The sequence below is a fragment of the Chaetodon auriga genome, chromosome 11 (genome assembly GCF_051107435.1).
Source record: "Chaetodon auriga isolate fChaAug3 chromosome 11, fChaAug3.hap1, whole genome shotgun sequence".
Taxonomy (NCBI): domain Eukaryota; kingdom Metazoa; phylum Chordata; class Actinopteri; order Chaetodontiformes; family Chaetodontidae; genus Chaetodon; species Chaetodon auriga.
This window is the reverse complement of record NC_135084.1, coordinates 13,690,535-13,712,871: the sequence shown is the minus strand read 5'-3', so window position 1 is coordinate 13,712,871 and position 22,337 is coordinate 13,690,535. Positions and strand designations below refer to the sequence as shown.

Genomic DNA, 22,337 nt, shown 5'->3' with positions numbered 1-22,337 from the left:
TCAGTGAATAAATGGCTTTAAAATGGGTGATAACACGCCAGTGTGTGTCCGGGGAGAGAGGCTTTGACTGCGGCCGGTGCAGGTACGATGTCAAAGAGCGAACACAGCAGCTCTATGGCGACTTTTGTTTGCTTTTTTTAAGGCAAGTCTGCAAGCTCCTTTCATCGCCTACATTTGGACGTATCGTATTATTTTTTAAAAAATCACACGAATGATGGCGTCAGGTAATTTCAGTGCCAAAATAAGCCATGCCACTGAGTTATCGTGCTAGAAAACCACAGATAACGACTGACATTATGGCTGCGTCATTAATGCCAGTGGTGACACACCAGTGGTTTTCCTACTAAAATGTCCTCAGCAAACAAAATGTCTGTACATGACTGAGCAGGTTTTACGGTTGTCTATTGTTTGGGACAGGTGTCTCGTTTCTCAATATCAGGCGCCTTTCATCATATTTATGGCCCACAAGATGGCGCTGCTTAGCCACATTATGTCAGCACTGCTTTTAATCTGTCACCAATACCAACAGCAGTTTCCTAATCTCTGCACTGACGCGCCACAAGCGTTCAAACCGCAGAGATCTGTTTGTTATGACTGAACGCCCGGTGCGTGAGCCAAATTAAAAAACAAACAAAAACAAATCACGGTGACATCCGTTGGGATGTTTTCTGATGCTGTTAAACTTTTTGTTTACCTTCTTAAACCTTTTAAACACAGTCAAATAGGCCTATCCTTCCAGCTATTCTTCTGCAGACAAACACGCAAAAAGGCAATTTGTGTCTAATTGTTTCACCTGGAGGTCAAAGCCTTCAATTTATCCCCACAAACCTGTAATCACAAGCTGTGTTTGCTGGCTCCCCTTTGGTGAATCATGGGATCCTGTCGCTATGATTCATCTCATGCCAGCCTTAAATGACACATCTATTAAAAGCAAAGGGACTCTTCTCTGAGCTGTGGTGGGAGGGCCCCATTAAACCAGCTAAACAACAGTCTTTCACTTCTGCTTCTCTAAGGAAGTTAGGAAGCACATGACCTGGGCCAGCTGATAGAAGTTGCTCTGCTTGTTCAAAGTTCAGTCTGCATGTTGCAGATTAGTAAGGGGCGGGCTGTTTTACAGAAGGGTCTGCACAGTAGGCGCCGGTCATGTCTTAGCAGGTCTCTGCTTGTCTTCCCCCCTGACATGGAAACAGAGATAGACCACTCATTCAGTTGGAATAACACAGCACAGATGACAGCGTCCTCTTGGAGCTAGAAAACTGCCAGATGGCTCTCACACAAGTGCAGGTAAGAATATGAAGATTTAATTGTGTGTTGCGTGAGTGATTTTCCTTTTCAAGGGTATGTTGAAGTCACTGTGCAGTTGATCATATGTACATTTTTCACTGTGACACACCTGATTGTATGTCAGGATAAAACTCTGCCTCTGCATTTCACATGTAAGGAGCGGCACAGAACATTCTCACATGAGAAAACATCAAAGTATTATGAATTTCTGGAATGTGAGCCGCTTTTTTCTCCACTAACCATCATAACTGATTCTACTGGTTTGCGTCAGTTTAGCAGCCTTGTCTCGACCAGTGGCCCTCTTTGTTCATCATGAGTGTATGTCTCTACACGGAAAGTGCCCAAAATAATACCACTGCAATGAGGAAACGGTGCTCCACCTAAGCCTCAGTAATACAGGAACATGCAGGCTTGGCAGCCAGATTCCTCATCTGCGCTTGGTGTGACAGAGAAGTGCAACATTTATATTAATAGCCTCCAGTGTGAAGGACTTCTGTAGAGGAATTATTTCATATGATCAATAACAACACTGAGAGGGAGAGGACAGCCTAGGCTTTGGTTTTGTATGGAAAAAGGTTCAGATTTGCTAAAATGCTTTAAACACCTTTTGGCTTACATGCTTATGGTTAGTGAAAACTGGACATCAGTCACACCATGCGGATCCCTCACAGAGGTTGATGAGCAGTGACTGGGAATCGCACATGACTGCCAGTGGCCTGCTCCTCTGTCTGGTGATTTCTCAGTGTGCTCAGGCGGGTAGGGGAAGAAGGCTTCGGACAAATTTATCTGAGGAAGTGAGACAAACCAACGAAGTATGATGAAAAGATACTGCAGCTATGATGTAAACTTGTGTGTATGGTAGCTAAAAAAAGAACAATGGAACAGTCTGAGCATTTCTCATTTTTGCCTCTCTTTTCCCCTCCAGGACCAGACCGCTAAAGGGGAAAGGATCAATAAGGAAACTGGAGAGCTGAGTGCTTCAGGGGAGTTATCTCTCTCTGTGGAGTTGAACGTGGACAAAGTGGAGGGCTCTTGTAAGGACCCTCAACTCCTGCAGGAGCTCAGAGAACAGCTGCAGGAGCTGGGTATCCATGCATGCTCGAGCCCTGACTGCAGAAATGACCATGTTCCTGTAGAGCAGAGAGAGGAGCGTCTGCTTAATGTCCTGCCTCTTTACATACAAGTATGGACTATTTGTTTTTCTACATTGAATGAAGGCAAAGTTTTTCAAATGTCACACTCTTTAAACAATTAGAGAGAATCAGCTGGAGAATCATTAATGGATCATGGCGGGAGAATTTAAAGTGGATCCACAGCTCAAGTTAATATTGGTTAAAAAGTTCAATTGATGCCTCAAGGCACTGTCATTTCTAAAACTGTTCCAGACCACTTGAATGAACAATTAAAACAACATGAGGCAGCAGTCAGATGTTTGGCCCTCAGCTGATCCCACCGCTGTCCTCGAATGAGTGTGTATGTGGTCTCTTGGAAAATCTGTACAGTTCACTGAGTTGCCACATGAAATACAACCGCACTTCAGATCCATGGCACCAGGCCTCGGTTTGTTTAATTGGAAATAAACTGTCCAAGGTTTCGTCATCACTGTGACGCAGTTCAGCACAGTGATGAAGAAACCTCCCCACTTTTTTTTTTTTTTCTTGTACCCTGGCACATATTCTGTCTAAATTCCATCACTGAACTGTGAGTGTATAAAACCATTGATCGGGCTTACAGCAGACCAGCAGACGTAATCACTCTGGTGTGTGTGTATGTGTGTGTGTGTGGTTCTGTGTGTGTATGAGCCTCATGACCAGAGATTTGACCAGAATGTAGGGCCTCACTTAAGAACGGCAGACTCAGTGAAATGCGATATCCTCTTATGGAACTGAAAAGAGCATATAGTACTCAATGGCTTGAGTTATTTTTAGTGTAGTGCATTAGCCAAAGCAGTTGAGATCTAACTATAATATGATTGCATTGTTTCACCACATCTCACATTTCACTGCACTCGAGCATGTATGTCATGCATGAGTACACACAGTGTGTACAGTCATTTTTTGCCAATAACTCCATGTTAAAATGGTTAAAAATTCATATTAGAGACAGGATTTCACTCCACTTAATGCAGGCTTTAATGTGTTTTTTTGCTCTCTAGTATCTTTGTATGATGGAGTCTCTCCTCTAATCCTAGGTCTGTGAGGATGGTGGCAGACTTGAGGGTCTGAACATAAAGGGGCTTGCAGCTCTCACTGCTGATGCTGTCATTGATAACATCCACAACAGACTGACAGAAAGGCCTGCAGGTACTAACAACTGCTCATTTCGGGAAATACAGTGCAGATTTTTTTCAGGTAGAGGAACTTTCTGCCTCCTCTGTCTACTTCTGCTTTTTCAAGGTGCAGTGGTTCTGTTCCAGTGTTTTTTTTTTTTTTTTCTCGTATTGTAAAGGTCACTCATGTCATGCTACTGAAAATGCCAAAGTACATGCAATCTGTTCTTATGATACCTGTTCTGTTCTTGAGGTTTCCATGTTTTTTCTGGCATTACATCAACCTGCTGATGTTCTGTCAGTTTTATCTCTCTTTATGTCTTAGTCTCAGTTTTTGTGCAATTGTATTTTTCTGGAGGAAGGAAGGAGAAACTTTTTTGTTTTTAAGGAAGTAGACACTTCTGGGTTTTGTTTTGTTTTGTAAGTTTATGTAAGTTCATGTACTGCCTATTGAGTACTTTTTAACTATTTTACCTGACAAAAATGTGACTTTTGAGGTGCACAGCCTTGTCACTTTAAAATATCTTTCAGGAACTGTGTAACATGAAAGCAACACTTTCCAGAATAGAAACACGATGCAAATTTTCTCTCTGAGCATGTGAAAGTGAAGTGAAACATTTATGAGAACACTTGTCCAACCATGCGTGTTACTTTCTATTTGAACTTGAGTATTGAGATATGGATTTCGATTTTATAGATTTCTGTGAGAGCAGAGGATGAAGAGAAGCAGCTGCAGTATGTAGACAGTCTTGTGTCTTGTTGCCTTTGTTCATGACCTCTTTGGAGTCATTGTTCAGCAAATGTGGACTTTGTGCTTTCAGAGGGGGCTCGTGGTGAGGTGGTACGGTTCTTCCAGAGGCAGGACACAAAGGAGACAAACTGTGAGGCGAGAGACAATCAAGGATGGCTGTTGTTAAAATCTCTTCTACTGCTGACAGCTGACAGCTCAGTGAGTGATAATTAGCTTTTAAAGTCAAGTGAAATTTCAGAGGCAGGTTTCTTTAGTTTCAGTTCATCAGTGTGTGAATTGACATTCTTTAAATATAAGATTGGAGTCACTCATTCATGAGCAAATTACCCTTATTTATGTGAAATCAGTGACTGGCAGTGGACAACAATACGCCATATTCATCACACCGATAATTACTACACATATCTTAACAATGTATCAAAAAAGGATGATATGGATTATTATTAGTAGTAATATTGTAAGTACATTTTGAAAATTAAGAACTAGTTCTTTTTCCTGAATTCAGTTTGTCATTAAAGTCAAAATTTGTGCTGTTGTGTTTTTGATTTTTAGCATTTTGGAATCAAACTGTGAATACTGATTTATTTCTAATTATTTGTGTGTGTGTGTGTGTGTGTGTGTGTGTGTGTGTGTATTTGTAGGATATATTGTCTTGTATAAACCCAGCACTCCCTGCTGCTTTGGTGAGATGTCTGTACCTCCTCGTGTGCCTTCCAGCTAAAAAGGAGAGCATAGCCATAGAAGAGACCTTTCAGGAGCCGCTAACACAGGTCAGCTGAGGCAGTAACCTCATTGCCTGTTTCATCCTCATCATGATAGCTCTACTCACCAATTCTGTGTGCTGCCTCTGTTCTTTTTCATTGGATTTTGGTCTTGCTCCAACCTTTTTCAGGTTCTCCTTCGGCTCTGTAGGCAGCCAGACAACGTGGAGAGACTGGTGGAAACTCAGGAACTGCAGTGTCTTATCATTGGCCTCACATCACTATGGGACCAGACCAGCGCTAACTGGAGGCATCAGGCCTCCCGTGTCCTCAAGGCAGTCTCTGCTGTAGCAACAAGCAACACTGTCCCAAGCTTGCTAGGTGATGTAATTCAAAACTGTTCAGTGAATAAGTAAGCGTTTCTGTTTATCTTTTAGTCACTTAGTTGTTCTGTTCCATGTTATAATAGACTCTATTCCATCAGTTCCACTGAACACATAATGAAATGCATTAAATACATACTGAAAGAGAACACAGAATAAAGGTGAAAGTGAAAGTGAATGATTAGATCTTAGCAGGGAAAGTTATTCAGGCAGACAGATATTTTTATTCCAGAGACAAGTTGATTATACAGAGACACATGACCACACGTCCCAGCAGGGAGACTTTCTGCAAGTATGTTTCACACGATGCCTTCATCAGCGCAGATAATTCACTCAAATGTTCTGGTTCACACAAGTTAGCTTTGATTTGTTTGGCTTTAAGAAGTAGCCAGCATTTTCCAGCATGAGATTTTGTTCACATGACTCCATAGCTCTTTGCGATAAAATTATTCCATAGCAGTTTGCCATACGTGGGTGAAGACAGGCTGTAAGTGAAGGATTTTATTCTACCATAAACTGTATCAGTGAAAAACAGTCCAAGGAGAAGTGTGCTTGAAGCAGTACTTGCTTATTCTGACACACTGGAAACTTTGATTGTTCAGACGTCGTTGTTCTGTGTATGGTGTGTCTTTTACTACTTCACTGAACAAGACTGTGTTTTCCTCATTAGGCAAGAACTGTGTGCGTATCTGCACCCAGAACCTGTTGCACATCAGCGCTGATGTCTCCGGACCGCTGCTAGCTGAAGTGGCCGTGGCCGTGTTCAGCTTTGTTAGAGACACCTATGCCCTCAACCCAGCCCTCTTCATGGAGTTTGACACCAACGACGGCTACAAGGCCCTTGAGAACATCCTGAAACGGTGAGATAAAAGTATATGAACAGAAAAAGAATGAAATCACTATGAGATTTCAGGATTTAGGAGCAAATGACACTCATTTAGCGGTTTAGCGGTCTCATTTCTTGTTTAAAGAAATCAAAGGGCGGCAAAATAATTTGATTTCTGTCTTTGTTAGGGCAAGAATGAAAGGACTTTCTGAGAAATTAACAGGAATTTCATGGTCTAAATATATAGCCCCTTCAAAGGGTGCAATTATTCATATGAATGTCATTTGTCTGCTCTTAGAGCCAGTACAGAGAAACCTTTATTTCTCACTGGTTCTTATTTAAGATAACTCTATTGTTACTCTGTTATTAGTGGAGGGGCTGAGAGGGATCATACTTTATCAGAGATTTGTCTTTACATTTTTTGTCTCTTATCACTATACCATCATAAGCTGTGAGGAAGGTGTTTCTGTGGATCACTTCCAGCCTGTGGAGGAGTTGCTGGCCCTCATTGCGTCTTTCACCCTGCTTGGAAAAGCTGAGCTGAAAGTGGCTCTTTGCGTCACTAATCCCCAGCCTCCGGCCTTTAAGTTCGACCCGCCACTCACCAAAGGTAGGTCAAGTCTCCATCATTGCTTCCTCATTGGTATTCTCTAGCCCCTCCCTCTCTAATTATCTCCTTATCCTAATTAACTCTGAACCATCCCTTCCGAATTCAAACTCCAAATCATCTAATTATCATCACATGCGTAGCTCAGCAAAGATAAGCTTAGATAGGGGAGTGGGCCCACCCAAATGACCACACCGTTCATCCCTCCTTTGCACTTTTATTCCCTGATATAACCCACCGAAACTGCACCACTCCTTTTCCTTGATTTCCCACACACCCTGGCTCCTCATTTCCCCAACACTACCCCGCTGCAGTGCACAACACCCCTCAGGTTAACAGGAAGCTGAGGTGATTATGTCTGGGATGATGAAGTGGAGGCTTCCCCACTAACTCTGTTAGGATGCCCCACATCCATTCACCACTGGCCTACAGCAACCAGCCATCTATCATAGATGCACACACACCTCCATCCAACACTCATAAATAGAGTGTCCATAATAAACACACGCAAACCCATCCAGACATACACACAGACACACACACTCAGCACCCATCCATCACATCAAGGAGTATATCTCTTTCCAGCAGAGGGACCAGGGTATGTTTTGCGCTGATCTTATTTGGTTCTGATGCAATTTTGACTATGTGTGAAAATGAATCCTATTACTAACCAGGTATATATATTTATTCACAACAAACTAAGTGTGTTTTAGCCCCTAAAACAAAGACGTCCTCTAAATATTTTGACAATGCAGCAAACAAACTCTATCAAGCAGATTATGCTACTTTTCTTGTGCCTTCATGTATGTGATGTTGTTTGTTTTCAGTCTATCTATGTGTGTGTAATTCAATTGGCTTGTGGAATTCAGCGTGCGCTCTGCGTTAAAGGTTGTTTGTAATTTATTGGTCTTCCTTTTCTAAGAAATTGACTCTCTGACCTTGCCAGAGCAAAATCTGATTGAGCTTTAAATTCAAAACCTCTTTTGGCTAAATTGACAAGAATACATTCTCTCCCAATTCAAAGTGTGAAACTAAACAAACAGGCAGACCATATTCTATTCAATATGACCTGTTTTAAAGGGCTAACATCTCCTTTGGCAAGTTTAGTGTAGTGACACTTTTTCGACTCTCTTAATTTACCTTTGTCTTCAGGTGCAGCAGTCAAGAATCTGCCCGCCTTCCACCTGCTGCAGGCGTCGTTGCTGCGTTCTCAGGATTCTCTGCTGTGTTGCCAGCTTCTTCGAACTCTGCAGACAATATGGGAGAGAGACCCAGCCAATTTTTTCCTCTTGGAGTGGACTGTTCAGTCGATGGCCCAGCTGGCTGCCTGTGTGTGGCATAAACCAGTGTCTGTCCAAAAACTATTCTTCTCATTGCTGGAGATGGTATGACTTCTAATGTATGACAGCGAAGTCCCTGTGCATACTTTTTTCCTTGATACAACAGGCATATGAGGTCTGATTACCTGCTGTCTTTCCTGTAGGTGGTATTTAAGATGAACTACATCCCCCATGAGACCTTGCGGGCGCTGCTGGGTGTACTGAAGCAGAACTGGGCTGGGACGCTGGCTGGGGGAGTGGCAGGAACAGAGTTTGGGGTGGTGGCCCTCAAGTGTTTTTACAGGTGAGGAGTACTAGCTGGTCACATATTATTCAGAATTGTTCAGGATACTCCATCTTAAAGTATTTTATCTTAAATTTCTCCTCTGATTCTCATCAAAATTTGTTCTCCTCGTGCATGTTGAGAAGCACACTCATAAATCTAGTTTAAATAAGAAACAGCCAAAAACACAATTTTCTCTAATTCAGTCACTTCAGTTTGGTTAGTCTTATCCTTATCTCACAGGACAGATAAGACAGGATAAATTTCAAATTTTAAGTATGAATTTATTATATTTATTCATAAATTAATGGTCAACACCACAGGTCGCAGCTGCTGGAGAAGAGGTGCCATGTTTCCTTGATGTGGGCTGAATAAGACCCATCTCCTTTTCTCTGCAGGATGACAGTGCACAGCGGTATGCTAGCTGAGGTGCTGAGTGACTGGGGTCTGCTGGAGCTGCTGCTCAAGGAACTTCGTAGGAGAGCTAAGATCCTCAGGAAGGCTGGAGTTCAAATAAGTATGAGCCAACATATTTGTTTTTCCTTGACTTCTGATGTAATCGTGATTGAACAGCTACTAAGAACAGAGAGTGATTGTTTGACACAACAATACGTCATTACTGTGAATGTGGAGATTGAGCAGCACAGCCAGTAATGATTCAGTACTTTCACTTTCAAAGTGAGTCTTTTTTGAAATGTGATTGGCATAGACCTCATCAGCCAAATATGAACATGTGAAACGTCTTCTCGTCTTGTATGTTTATTCTGTGATTTGCATCTGAAGCTCCTGTTCTCTTCAGATCCCCAGCAGCTGCCGTGTGTGGAGGAAAGTGAAAGACTGCTCACTACCTGTATGCTTCAAGTTGTGTCAACTCTTACCTTGCGTTCGATCAAAAACACAGGTATACATGTCCATGTCCATTTTTTTAACATTACATTCCTTATTATTACTCTCTGCAATCATTTTGTGTCTCTTTTATTCATGTCAGGCATAGAAACTGCTGTTGTACACTTAATTTTTGCATGTGTATTCCAGTGTCAGTGCGAGACCTTGGTATGGTTCCCTTCTTAAAGATCTTCTTGGATGAGGATCAGCATCGAGGTCCCACTCTGAGCATTTTGGAGCAGCTCGCTGAGATTAACCCTGAGGAGTTCATGAGCACAGCCATCGGAGCCCTCTGCTCCTCTACACAGCAGGAACTTGGTTTGAAGCGGGACCTTTTGCAGGTGCATACATATTACATGCACCTATAGTCACGTGCAACAGCACACACACATCCAGAAACACTCAGACAGTGATCTCAACTGAACTGTAAATGTAGTCTCCACTCTACATCAAATCATAACAAACTGTAATGCTCTTAAAACATTACAAACTAGTGAATTTATTTTCTTAGCATGTGGGACCCTGATTACATTAGAGACAAATGCAGATCGATTTGCTAAAACAGGTTTAGCTGTTAACTCTGGACCGATTTGATTAGGCAAGCAGCCTTGTGCTGTGGCACGCTGAAGATTACCACCTCTATCAGATCAGTGAGTGGGACAGAGATCTGATTAAGCTTAACTAAGTTACACACCCACTGTATGTGTCCGTTTTTATAGATGGCAGCGAGAAGAGCATTTACTTGCAGATATTGTGTGTATTCAATGTGCGTGAGTGTATACGGTTGTGCTTGTTTGTGCATGCAGGAGCTTTTGTGTGTGTGTGTGAGTGTGAGTGTGTGTCTTCTTTGTACTAACATCGTTTGCAGGTGGCAATCAGATTGGGTGCGACCTAGGTTGGCAAGTGTTAAGAGCCATTGTGATTACTCCAGTTTCAGTTAATCACATTTCCCTCTGCGTTCTGCCTCACACATTACCTATCTGATGGATTAGGTCTCTAAATTGAATAAAGCTAATGTGATTTTGTTCACCTCCAAAAACTAGTTACCAGAAATGATTTATGATATATCTATATGTTTCATCTATTTTTCATGACATTTTTTTTAATTGATTAGGGAGATGCTTTTAAAAGCTGGGGCTTTGGCCAGAGCTTAGTGTCTATCAAAATGCATTCTCTCCAAAGTAAACAGAATCTACTTTGTCATATGTAAGGTTGTGTTTGGTGATTCCACATGCTAACTGTTCAAATGGTCTGTCTGATTCTTCTTCTGCACTTCAGTCTGTGCTGAAGGTGCTGGACAGCCCCAACAGCTGGGATGCCTTCAGGAGAGCCGGAGGCTTCACCGGACTGCTGTCTCTGGTGATCGACATGGAGGGAGCTCTGTCTGACCCTCCCTTGGGGGACATGTGGAAGTCCCTGGGTCATCAACAGCTGCTGGACCTCCTCCTCCTCACTCTCCACATTCTGGCCTTGGCTGTGCATCTTCACACAGTAAACGCACACCATTTTGAGACTGGTGGCTTTTATGAAAGGCTTGGGGACGCTCTTCTCCATCTGGGCTGCTTCCATCACACTGAAGGCCCTGAGAAAGAGAAGTTTGATGAGGAGGTCTCCTATCCCAAGACTGCAGATGACAACCAGCCTAATGGAAAGAGCTTCCACCAGTTTGTTGAGTTAGCAGAGGCCCGTGAAGCTCCCACCACTCCCTCCACGACACCACAACTCAATCTGCCCGTCACTCTTCGGACATGTATAAGGCTGCTGTTCTATCTCGACCAGTTTGCTACAGGGACCTACTCTCCTCTGGAGTTAAACTTGGGACGAGAGCCTGAGGATGGGTGTGATGAAGATAAAGAGAAACTACATGGACCAACAGGGCATGAAGGAGTGTATTCAGGGTCATCCTCTGTCCTCTTGGGGTCAGGTCAAGACACACAGGGAAGATCCAGGAACACAGCACCCAGTATTTCGAGAGTCTGCACAGAGTCTCAGTACAGGTGGATATATATAACTGTTTGGAGGTGGTGGAAGACTCAGCCATATTCCTATGAGATGAATTTCATCTACAGCCATATCTACATTGTAGTAATGAATTGGGTCTGTGTGATTTCATAAGTATCAACCTCTATTTGCTTTGTGTTTTTTGCTTGCCTTACAGTAGGTTCACCTGCAGTCATACTATTCTTCATCCAGGAGCAATCCGAGTTATTATGACTCTTCTTCCATCAGTGTTTAGTCCAGAGGACCCACAGGTACCATTTTTAGACAGGAACATGTGACACTGCCTAATGTTACTTACTCTGTATGAGACAAATTTCTTTCCCTCTTTGCCAGCTCTCTATGGAGGTGCAGTTCTCACTGGCACACCACATTCAGGCCATGGTCAAATCTGAGCGAAACCGCCAGGTAATGTGCGAGGGGGGTCTGGTCTCCACAGTCCTGGCCCACTGTAAACACATGTTGCTGACTCCAAACCACCCGTTACATCTACCTGTTACACGGATCTTGGAGAAGCTCTCCTCCCAGGCCATCACACACGCAGACTTCAGGTGAAACACACTCAGCCTCTGAGGTTCAAGCATATGCATTTCCTTATTATACTGAAGATAAAGCAGCTTTTGGCTTTTTTGTGCCACAATATTCTGTGTCTGACATCGGTTTCTTTTTCCTCTTTAGAAAGTTCTTGTGTTTAGGGGACCCTCTCATGTGCGTCGCAGACAGAACAGCCATGCAGTTGCAACTAGAATGTGAACCACTGGTCAACACTTCTGTTTCAAATGGTGCATACTTGTTTTGTTATAATAATTGAACCTTTCTGTCATGCCTCCTGTTTACTGATGCATCGTGAGTTTTAATTTGGTCTTTCAAGCACAGATAAAGCAGGTCACACATTGAATTTTGGTTGTGTTTTCTAAAACAGGTCACAGTACAGAGGCAGATGCCTCATCTGCACCTCCAGTAAAGACACTGAAACGGACCTTCAGCTTGTTAAAATCCTCAATTCGCAGCGAATCGTCTGTCGGTTCTGCGATCCCACCCCACCAGATCATCAGTCTGGTGTCTATGACATCACCACGCACCTTCAGACCACACCGGGTCTCCTCCTCACCTGCCTTTGTAGAGTTTGACATGAGTGAGAGTGGATATGGGTGAGTTCTTGTTTCACTTTGTTAAAGTTACTGTATTACGCTCTTTATACAAACTCAACACTTCCTGTATCCGCTTCACATTAATAAGGCTTTTATTGTGAAACATATGTAGGAACGTGTTGTGGAAAACTTGACTTGCAAAGTTCCCATACAGCACTTGAAATGTAGCTACTGCCATCTTGCCATACTGTGCTTGTACGTTACTATAAAATACAGTTTGGCTGAAACATTAACGCACATACACCTGCAGTGACTTTATATCACTAGATGAGGAATCCAGAGCATCAACAGGTTTTTCCTAGTTTTGTTTGGGGTCTTTATTTGTTCATGTTTGTGTTATTTGAGACCCAGCTTTTACTTGCTGACCGGCTTTTATTTGAGGAAATATGGTAATATTGAAAAAGATGATTATCGACATGATGAAGTGCAATGAATGTCAGAACTTAACATAGGATTGGGATGACGATGAGCATTATTATCTCTACTTGATCAAAGACTGTAACTGTGCTATATGCAGAATAATCCTACAATATGAATTGCTGCAAAAATGATCTCATTGAGGTGCGGCTTGTGACAAAATCACTTTGTAATGTTAAAACAGTGAATTTGTTGCTTTGCAGCTGCCTTTTCCTGCCCTCTCTGGCCACAGTGAAAGGAGTGACTGCCGATTTAATTTCAACTGGTGGAATCGGAGGAGGTAGGTGATGAGTCCAACTGTTTAATTTCTATTTGTGTGTAAATCCGAATAATATGTCTAATTGTCTCCCTTTCATGTTTTAGACTGCCGGGGCTTCCCCCCTACAGCTGGTCTCTCATTTTCCTGCTGGTTCCAGATCAACAGGTTCAGTTCGGCCTGTGATTCCCACCCGATCCGTCTACTCTCAGTGGTTCGCCACATGTCCCGGACTGAACAACAGTACATCTGTCTATCTATCTCCTTCTCAGCCTATGACGGCTGTCTCGTTATCTCCACAGAGGAGGAAGCATTCACATACCTGGGTAAGAGGAGCAATAAATGTTGGTCAATATTTAATTTCGGTAAACTTTCTATAATGTTACGTGATTTACAAGAATTTTGTTTAACTTTCTAGCTTTTACAAATATTGCTTATCAATTGTGGGATTGCACATTGTGAGTTTATGCTGCAGCGAGTGACTGAATGTCTTACTCCATGTCTGTGCAACAGATATGATGGAACCAGAAGTTTCTACTCCCACTTCTTTGCCTACATCACTGAGGTTTCGCTGCTCTAGCATGCTGGTCCCAGGTCAGTGGCACCATCTGGCTGTGGTCATGGCGAAAGACGTGAAGAAATGCTGTTTGGTCACAGCCTACTTCAACGGCAAGGCAGTGGGGACGGGAAAGGTATGACGAGGAGAATGACCGAGGAGCTGATGATTATCACGATTCTAGGTCTAATGTGGCATTTATGTGTTCGTGCCTCTACATTTTCTGTCAGATGAGGTATATTCAGCCATTCCCTGGTCAGTATGCCTCCATGGACCCCACAGCTGTGATCGATGTGTATGGACTGATAGGAACACCAGCTCTCTGGAAGGAGCATGCTGCTCTAGTGTGGCGAGTGGGTCCTGCTTACCTGTTTGAAGAGGCTTTGAGCCCTGAGGCTGTGGGTGTCATATACACACAAGGAACCGCCTATGTTGGAAACTTCTTGGCTTTGCGCAACACAGGTGAATCACAAGATCTTGTGCAAGAATTTCACCAGATTTCTACAGTGTGTCTTTTGTTCACTTCCTGTAAGTCGTCATGGATGAGAGCAGAGAGTGATACGTGCTGAAATAGTTAATAAGTAACATGTGATATAGAATAAGACAAGATGTTTCTAGATGTGTCAGGAATTCAGTCTTTTAGTTTTTAGGGTCATTTATGTTTTCCCACCGTGCCATGGTATCCTGTGAATTATGTTGTCATGGTGTTCTTTCCATGCATGTATGATTTTCTCTGCAGAACAGTTGGTGCTCGGTGTAGGAGTACCTTATACACTGAGACAGAACTATAACAATGGAATACTTGAAACTGTTACAACGTATGTGTTATGTGAGGACAAATATGTTGACATTGAAATATTTTCGAATTAGTACATCAATTACACAACTAGTTTTTCTTGATAGTGATATTTATGGTGACACGTTACATTTGTCTTTCGTAACTCTGTTTGTGTCCAGGCCATGATCCAGATGCTGAGTCTCTCCCTCTCAGGCTGGTTCCTGAGGAGAGGATCTCATTTGGCATCAACCCAGCGATTTCTAAAATAACAACTGTCGCGCAGATCAGAGAGGATTACAATGAGGTGGACTGCAGGCTGATTGCTAAAGAGGTAAGGTGAGTCCATGCTGAACCGATGTGTTTGTTGTTTTGATACAGAGGAGCAATCATAGTGTGTAATTACAGATGGGGATAACATCTCGGGATCACTCCACGCCTGTGCTCCTAGCTCGAAACATCAGCCAGCACCTGAGTGGTACAGCTCGCACCATAGGAGCAGCCCTGGTTGGACATTTTGGTAAATAAAGTGTTATTTAGAAAAGTTAATTTAAAGTTGATTCTTGCAGGAACATTTGTTAACTACACTGCCTCTCTGTTCTAGGTGTGCGTACGTTCACCCCCAGCAGTGCATCCAATGGTTTCCTGTATGTCGGTGGGCCTACAGTTGCTCTCAGTCTGGTTGCAATGGCACCAGATGACAGCTCTCTGTACGCAGCAGTTAAAGTTCTAATTTCTGTGCTGGAGACCAACTCTGCCATGCAGCAGGAAATGAACCGCATCAATGGATACAGGGTCTGTCAGATCTTGTGAAATTACTGTAGTGGCTGCACATTTCAAAATATGCTACCTTACTGTCGTGATCTGTCCTCATATAGTATATAATTTGCTCTCCTTGTAGCTGCTAGGTTTCCTGCTGAAGATGAAGGGCAGCCTGGTCAGCCACAGAACCTTTCAGCTGGTTCTCTGTCTCTCAAGTTCAGTGGACCTGAGCTCTGGGTCTGATTTCCTACAGAACATACCTGCTTTCCAGGCCCTGCTGTGTGACCTGGAGGTCAGCTTCCATATTACAGCTTTAGATTTATTTATATTTATTTATTTCTATGTCCAGCCAGTATTTATTTAGAAAGTTTTTAATTGCATCTGGAAGCTAATCATTTAAAGTTGACATAGGTACTGTTGCTGTCTTGTTTCAGGTGTGGCAGAACACATCAGATAATCTGGACCTTTCAGTTCTGAACCACTTTGCTGAAATCCTGAAATCCTCAAGGTTAGTTCCACGTCTTATCAGTGTGTGAAAAAACCACACAGAATATGTTGTAGCTTCAAATCTAATTTACTATTAACTCACATGGCCAATAAGTTACATCACCCCCTATAAAAGGAGAGTCTTGTTGAGGATCGATGACAGACCTTTATCGGCTCTTCTGTCAACATCTGCAGCAGCCTGTCATCAATATCACGGACATGCACAACCGAAATAGTCAAGGCAGTGTTCAACAAAATCAGTCACAGAGGCTGAAGAGAAGAGCATGACTGAACCTGTACATGAATTAGATTTTCTGTCTGTGGGAACAGATTGTGATTGATATTGATCCTCTCTCTGTTTCTCTTTCTGTATTCTCAGCAGTGACAGCAGGAATGCAGTGGTAATGGACAGTGTGGGCCTGCTACCAAAGCTGCTATTCAAGCTTTCTGATCCTGATGTGACCGTTCAGAAGGTTAAGATCATTTCTGATGTCATCACATCCCTCCTAAAAATTCGCTTCAACCCTCTGCACATCTGCAGGTACAGTCTGGGAACACACCAGCTACAACAAAGTGCTCCTGTCATTGAGTTTTCACATAAAGATGTTAGATCAGTTAGGGTTTTAGGAAAACATCTGTATTTGAAATATGTCCTTTTTATTTGGTCAGACTTGGGCTCTTCCTGGTCTACACACTTCCTCCTCTTACTGACACAGATGAAAGCTACAAGATATGTGACAGTGATCTTTCTCAGGATACGCCAGGTACACCATTAAACACACAACCGCATCTTATACGGTACTCTATATGCGTCATGGATGACACGAGTTGCTAAGTAGCCTTTTCTGTGCTGTAGCTCATAGTTCTGGTCCAGCCAGCCTCATCTGGATCCGCAACCAGATGTTACTGTCTCTGTATGAAATCCTCAACTCAGACAGCCTTCTAATCAAAGAGTGAGTAGCATCTGTTAATGCTTAGCTAAACCAGAGCTGGAAAGAAAACACATTTTACCAATATTTCATGTGTCATAATGTCATGGCAAAAACATTATCTGAATTTGTCCTGCATGTTCTCATTCCCTACAAGTCAGCAAAAGGCCTTATTCGATGCCCTGGGCTGTGATTGGTTCCTGCTCTTCCTTCAGCCCCACCTTCACCCCTCTACCTTGAAACTGGGTCTCGTCTTGCTCACACACTTTCTGTCGAGTCCCAGCCAGCAGAGCAGCTTCAGAGAGGGGGTAGTCCCAGCAACACTCATAGATGGCATGGAGGAACCTTTTGCTGTCATGGGTACATGAAGCTGAATATTTCCTCAGTGAAACAAGAAAAAGTCTGTTGTTGTCATTTTGCCATCTTTTTGTGATGCTCTGAAGTTAATTTGATACACAATTCTGATCTGTAAATTTGAGGCTTTGGTTTTACACCTCAGCATTGGTTACACACAGTTCAGCATAATGAACAGCAGTTAGATTATCAGTTGACATGATTTTGCACACATAAACCTCATGGCTTGAATATGAAAATTAATATGGAAATGACTTGTAGTAATGTGATTGAACAGATTAAATTCACAGTCATTTAAGATTTGAGTCTATTAGAATATTTTGAGAGTCTTACTTTAATCCAAAATCAACTTCTATCATTGATGTCTTGCCTTGCCAGACAACCTTCGAGCCCATTCTTGGTCTTATGAGTGCTCCAGCACCACATGTCCAGGCTTTGATGTTCTGCAGGGGCTGCTGATCAGACTCTCTCGCATGCCTCAGGTGTATGAAGCCCTGGCTGCTCTGCTGCTGGGGAAGAAGGCCAGTCACACTGCAGCGGGAGAGGTGAGTAATTTTTCATCCTGCAAATCATCCTCTTCATCATCTCTGTCATAATGTCTTATTATGTGTCATCTGCAGGTGCATTTGGATGATGTCCTACAGTCACTGATTGACAGCCAAGCAGACACTTCTGCTCAGCAGCTCTGTGCTGAAGCTGCTACAATACTGATAGAATTAGTCAAAGCCGTCATCACTCAGGTAAGAATGTAATAACCTCACATCTTCTTACTATTTGTCACTGCAAATTGATCATGTATAATACTCTCTTCTTTTATGTTTTCACAGCCTGTTCCTCCAACAAAGCATGTGTCAGGCACTGACGAATCATGGGAGTTTGAGCTCCCAGCAAGTGTGATGCAGTTCCTTTGTTTACTCCATAACCTCCGGCCCAGAGACCCACTCTGGGCATCGCCAGAGTTCCTCCATGCTCTCGCTGGAGTTGTGTACCCTCAGGACTGTTCAGAGGTTTGAGTGTTTTCCACATTTATGAAACTCTAACTCTTTTCTCTCTCTCGTCTTATTGACTTGTTTGTTCACTTCCTTCAGGGTGTGACTGAGCCAAGCGTGACGAGTGAAGGTGAGGACCCATTCAAGAGTCAATCAAACAGGAAGCCCGTTTGCGACTTCATCCGTATTCTGCTAATGGACAGTCTTCTGAATGTGTCTGCCAACGCCAACACACATCCGCTCATTCTGCTGCTGGAGGTGAATGCACTGTATTTCATCTGCATTTGGGATCACACTCAAATATTGACTTACGTGCAGCAAATGCACATCATTCTCACTGAAAAAAGGCTCTTCCATGTACTGCAAAACTCTAATTTCTCCAGAAGGTGCCACTCTTTGCTCAGTTATTAAATAAGGCAGAGCTGAGGGGCTGCTAATAAAATCATTCACCACTAGGAGGAAGAGAACAACAGTAGGCCAAGAACTACAGATTTCTGTAGAGATGTTGTCAGCTAGATACACACTCACTCACACACACACCACCACCAACACATTAAACAAGGTGTTCCCCTCACTAAGCATAATGAACCTAAGAGCCGTCACAAATCAAAATGTCCATCTATTTGCTGTCAGATGTGTTTTTTAACTAATAAACTGCGTAAATGTCACAGTTTTCCCCTGATGGTTCATCGCTGGGACAGAGGCAGAGTTTCCAGACTGAGCTGCTCGAGTTTATCATGGACGTCATCCACATGCTCAGCCATGAGGAAGAAAACAACACCCATCTCAACTCAAAAGGTAGAGTAACAATGCATTCTTCCCTCACACCTCAAGCTGGTCTGATCATGTCCATGATTTAAAAAAAATAAAAATCTGTCATCTTAATTTGCTGCTTTTTATTTTGATGTCAGACTGGCAGAGTGAGAGGCCTGAAGGACAAATGGGCACATTGATGGAGAATGTGGTGCTCTTCAGTAAAACTCTGCTGCAGAAGCTGTACAGTGGAACATTCCTGGGAGACCCGGAGACTTTGCTAAACTTCCTTGCAGATCAGATTGTGGTGGTGAGACGAACGCATAGTGAGACACGCACATATTAGTATACAGTAGTATAGACACACCTCATATATATACTCATTATGGAAAAAATGTTTTCACAATAAATCTGGTATTTCATCTGTAAATCGTGGTTAAAAGTAACCTGTTAATTGTCAATGTGTAGTGTTATACTAAGTGACTAACTAACAGATGCACTGCGTTATACTTCTAGGCTCTGGAGAAAGGCCAAACTCAGAAAGAGAAGACAGTGTCGGCCCTCTACTCATGCACCAATAAAGTCCTGCTTTATTTCTTGTGTCAACCGCGACATTCCCAAGAAGAGAAGGAAGCGGTCACCCGGGCGTTACAGACCTTCATGGACCGCTGGGATGTTGTCATGGCAACTTACAATTCAAACGTGAACTTCGTCATGTGCCTTCTTCGTTGTCTGTTACTGATACGATCTGGCAGGTAATACTGAAACCAAAATCCCCCTGCAGAGAAACACAAATGCGTAGTTGAAATCAGGATTCACTGGTAATTCACACTTTTTTTTTGCAGCTACCCTGAAGGTTTTGGATATGTAGCACAAAAAGTGCTCAACAGGAAAGCTTCTTCCCACCTGTTTGTTACCAAAACCAGACTTTCTGCACGCCTCAGCAATGGAGCAGATGTTGCTACAAGTATGAGCGCCGGTGTGACGGGTTTCTTCACGTTTATCGCTGTAGCATGATATTTTTGTAGATTTTCTAAGTCTGTGGAGACTTACTGTGTCAGAGAGTTCAGAACAAATGTGTGTGTTTGTGTTCCAGATGACAGAAATCTAGTGTCTTTAGCTGAGGCCTGTTGGTCAAAGGTCATGACGGAGAGGCAACACACACTTGAAGAAACCTGTAAGATAGAAATCTCATTGAGCCGCACAGCAGAGACGGGGCCTACCAGCATGACTGACATCAGCCCCCTGTGGGAGGAGATGTTAGAAAAAGCCTGGCTGATACACAAAGGTTACCTCTCTCTATACTCATAAATGAAGACGGAGAAGACACCTGAAGGTTAGCTCTGTGTTCTTGACGTTTAAATTTTGTTTTAATATCTTCTCAGAGTCTCAGAAGAAGGTGGCGGCCAGCGGCTCTCAGAAGAAGTTTGATATGATCAGCAGTGCTGTTCGCTCAGCTTTGGGCAGACTCGGCAAAGAGTCGGCAACAGTAGAGGTAAATACGCAGACGCGTTCCTTCCATGTTGAGTCTTTTGCACTGAACAGGACCCTAAGATGTGTATGTTTGTGACTTTGTCCCCTCAGAGGAGTGTGGGGTTGTTACCTTTTCCCAGGTGCCCCTGCATCCCAGAGCGCTGCGCCCAAACACACATCCCAAAGTCACTGCTATGTTTGTGCTGTGGGCCGTCCAGCCCTGTGGGGGTGTTTGATTATTTCTTTAAATGGATTTGGATTATCACAGCTGATTGCCCCTGAGTGGGCATAGTAATTGATATCTGTTAGGCTTATCCATGGGAACACTCACTACAACACACTGTTTGCTGCTGAAGGTTAAAGACGCGTTTATTGTTGTTTTTCCCCCCGAAACACGTGGCCCACATCATTAGTTCCCCCACAACGCTTAAGACGTCGAGCCATCTGGAGCAGGGAGCGGGGACATATTACTCAGGCACACAGGCATGAAATTACCGCGTCTGTGTGTCTGTCTCACCCCCACAAAGTGTGTGTGTTCTTGTTTGTGCGTGTCTCTCGCCGACAGAAATCGGGTTGGCAATTATAGTGGTACCAATCTGATGAAAACATTATTCATTTGATGTTATTCTTTATCATATCAGTCTTTGACAGGCTATCAGAGAGGGTGATGAATTGTTTTTCCATCTGAGAGGCAGAGAAGACAAGGGAGGGACGTTTGCCTTCTCCCTCTCTGCTGCGCGTTGCACCACTTTGCTCTGAGTCTTGCAGCGTGCAGTGTGTGTTCATAAAACCGATATTCAAATGAGCAGTAGTGGTCAGCCAGTCTGCTCATTTTCCATTCATCCTAATGAAGAAACAAGTGAGTCATTAATTAATTTCCGGATCATCAACTTATGACCTTTGGTTGGGAAGTCATGGGCTAGTGGGGAGTCTCTTTTCAGTCACTGGATCCATAGTAATGCATTTCTGCATAGCACTGAGCATAGTTTCCCAGTCTCAGATATCTACATTTATTGAACAAAAAAAGAGTTTTAAAGCCCACTGTAGGTAATGAATGAGAATACAGAGACTGATAGGCAGACTGTGTCCTCAGTCAAGCTTCAGTGCAATCCTTCTAGAGATTTATTTCATCAGCGAATGCAGTTTCCATAATCATATCTGTGTCCTCATATTAGAAAGATAATTAACAGCACTAATGATCACGTTAAGTTCATTACACATTCACTGCCATCCCAGAATGAAGTTGACATTATGTTGCCTTATCATCAAAGGTGGCGTATTGTTGGGAAGTCATTAAAATGGAAATGAGTGTGATGTTCTGATGTTAATTGCAGAGGGAAGAGATGAGTTATGTATTTAATGCAGCATTTAAAAAGCCAATGAGGTTCCTATCTGCTAAATAGGGTAATTAATGCTATATATTACTTATGTTTGTCCAAATGAAGGAATGAAATTAGGAGATGATGACGCCGACTTGCTGTTTATCTGTCGCAACACGGCTCTAGTTTGCAAACTTCATTATTACTCTCTTTTTTGTCTGTAATATTTCTATAATCTCCCCTCAAATTGCTCCTTTATTTCTTTCTCTGCACAACTTCTCATTTGGATAGGCAGTCAGTCATTTTTGAGGAACAGTTTTCATTCTCCAGAGGGCTTGTCAAAGTTTGTTGTCAACTTTTGCGCATGGGTTTATTCTGAAATCATGTTCAGCGCTTGCATCTCTTGTATTTCAGAAGTATCGGCTTTGTTTTTTTTTTACTGCGCTTGGAATCAGTTATTGCATTCATGGGGTTGTACCACAAAACACAGAATTAACATCTGTAAATAAGACTCGATATAAAGAGTTACTGCATGTTCATTCAGTCAATTAAATGGCTTTCCTGGGTCAGCTGTGAGAATGGACACATGTTGTTTCACTAGTCTCTCAGCGAGCACTGCTGTGATGATGGGCTTAATGAAGCAGTTAACAGTCAGAATATGATCCCAGTGTGTCTGCTGAACACGAGCATCCTGCAGTGTCAATACGGCTCTGTTTTGGGTTTTTCCATTTTTTATTTTCTCTTTTAATCGACACATACGCACTCACTCGCACACAATGAAGGAACATACACACTTAGGTTGCCCTTGACT

At 42.8% G+C, this 22,337-nt stretch overlaps 1 protein-coding gene across 2 annotated transcripts in view; it reads left to right on the top strand.

Annotated features, from left to right (window-relative positions):
* The first annotated feature begins 1,053 nt into the window (after nt 1–1,053).
* wdfy4 (WDFY family member 4) overlaps nt 1,054–22,337 on the top strand; it is a 39,300-nt gene continuing 18,016 nt past the window's right edge. Inside the window, exons 1-41 of one of the 2 annotated variants that reach the window (XM_076743309.1) lie at nt 1,054–1,284; nt 2,210–2,467; nt 3,476–3,587; nt 4,375–4,502; nt 4,946–5,074; nt 5,197–5,386; nt 6,059–6,248; nt 6,664–6,824; nt 7,974–8,206; nt 8,305–8,444; nt 8,822–8,940; nt 9,223–9,324; nt 9,459–9,649; nt 10,587–11,305; nt 11,467–11,560; nt 11,643–11,857; nt 11,985–12,088; nt 12,229–12,457; nt 13,078–13,154; nt 13,238–13,456; nt 13,644–13,822; nt 13,917–14,148; nt 14,644–14,795; nt 14,870–14,981; nt 15,066–15,256; nt 15,363–15,515; nt 15,658–15,731; nt 16,089–16,250; nt 16,379–16,473; nt 16,566–16,662; nt 16,796–16,998; nt 17,371–17,537; nt 17,613–17,732; nt 17,820–17,999; nt 18,081–18,239; nt 18,653–18,779; nt 18,893–19,044; nt 19,251–19,489; nt 19,580–19,701; nt 19,831–20,022; nt 20,120–20,229. In XM_076743309.1, coding sequence (XP_076599424.1) covers nt 1,264–1,284; nt 2,210–2,467; nt 3,476–3,587; nt 4,375–4,502; nt 4,946–5,074; nt 5,197–5,386; nt 6,059–6,248; nt 6,664–6,824; nt 7,974–8,206; nt 8,305–8,444; nt 8,822–8,940; nt 9,223–9,324; nt 9,459–9,649; nt 10,587–11,305; nt 11,467–11,560; nt 11,643–11,857; nt 11,985–12,088; nt 12,229–12,457; nt 13,078–13,154; nt 13,238–13,456; nt 13,644–13,822; nt 13,917–14,148; nt 14,644–14,795; nt 14,870–14,981; nt 15,066–15,256; nt 15,363–15,515; nt 15,658–15,731; nt 16,089–16,250; nt 16,379–16,473; nt 16,566–16,662; nt 16,796–16,998; nt 17,371–17,537; nt 17,613–17,732; nt 17,820–17,999; nt 18,081–18,239; nt 18,653–18,779; nt 18,893–19,044; nt 19,251–19,489; nt 19,580–19,701; nt 19,831–20,022; nt 20,120–20,229 — 6,849 coding nt within the window. In that variant the 5' untranslated portion in view covers nt 1,054–1,263. Of the gene's footprint in view, nt 1,285–2,209; nt 2,468–3,475; nt 3,588–4,374; nt 4,503–4,945; nt 5,075–5,196; nt 5,387–6,058; nt 6,249–6,663; nt 6,825–7,973; nt 8,207–8,304; nt 8,445–8,821; nt 8,941–9,222; nt 9,325–9,458; nt 9,650–10,586; nt 11,306–11,466; nt 11,561–11,642; nt 11,858–11,984; nt 12,089–12,228; nt 12,458–13,077; nt 13,155–13,237; nt 13,457–13,643; nt 13,823–13,916; nt 14,149–14,643; nt 14,796–14,869; nt 14,982–15,065; nt 15,257–15,362; nt 15,516–15,657; nt 15,732–16,088; nt 16,251–16,378; nt 16,474–16,565; nt 16,663–16,795; nt 16,999–17,370; nt 17,538–17,612; nt 17,733–17,819; nt 18,000–18,080; nt 18,240–18,652; nt 18,780–18,892; nt 19,045–19,250; nt 19,490–19,579; nt 19,714–19,830; nt 20,023–20,119; nt 20,230–22,337 lie in introns of both variants that reach the window. The other variant, XM_076743308.1, reaches the window with a different exon arrangement.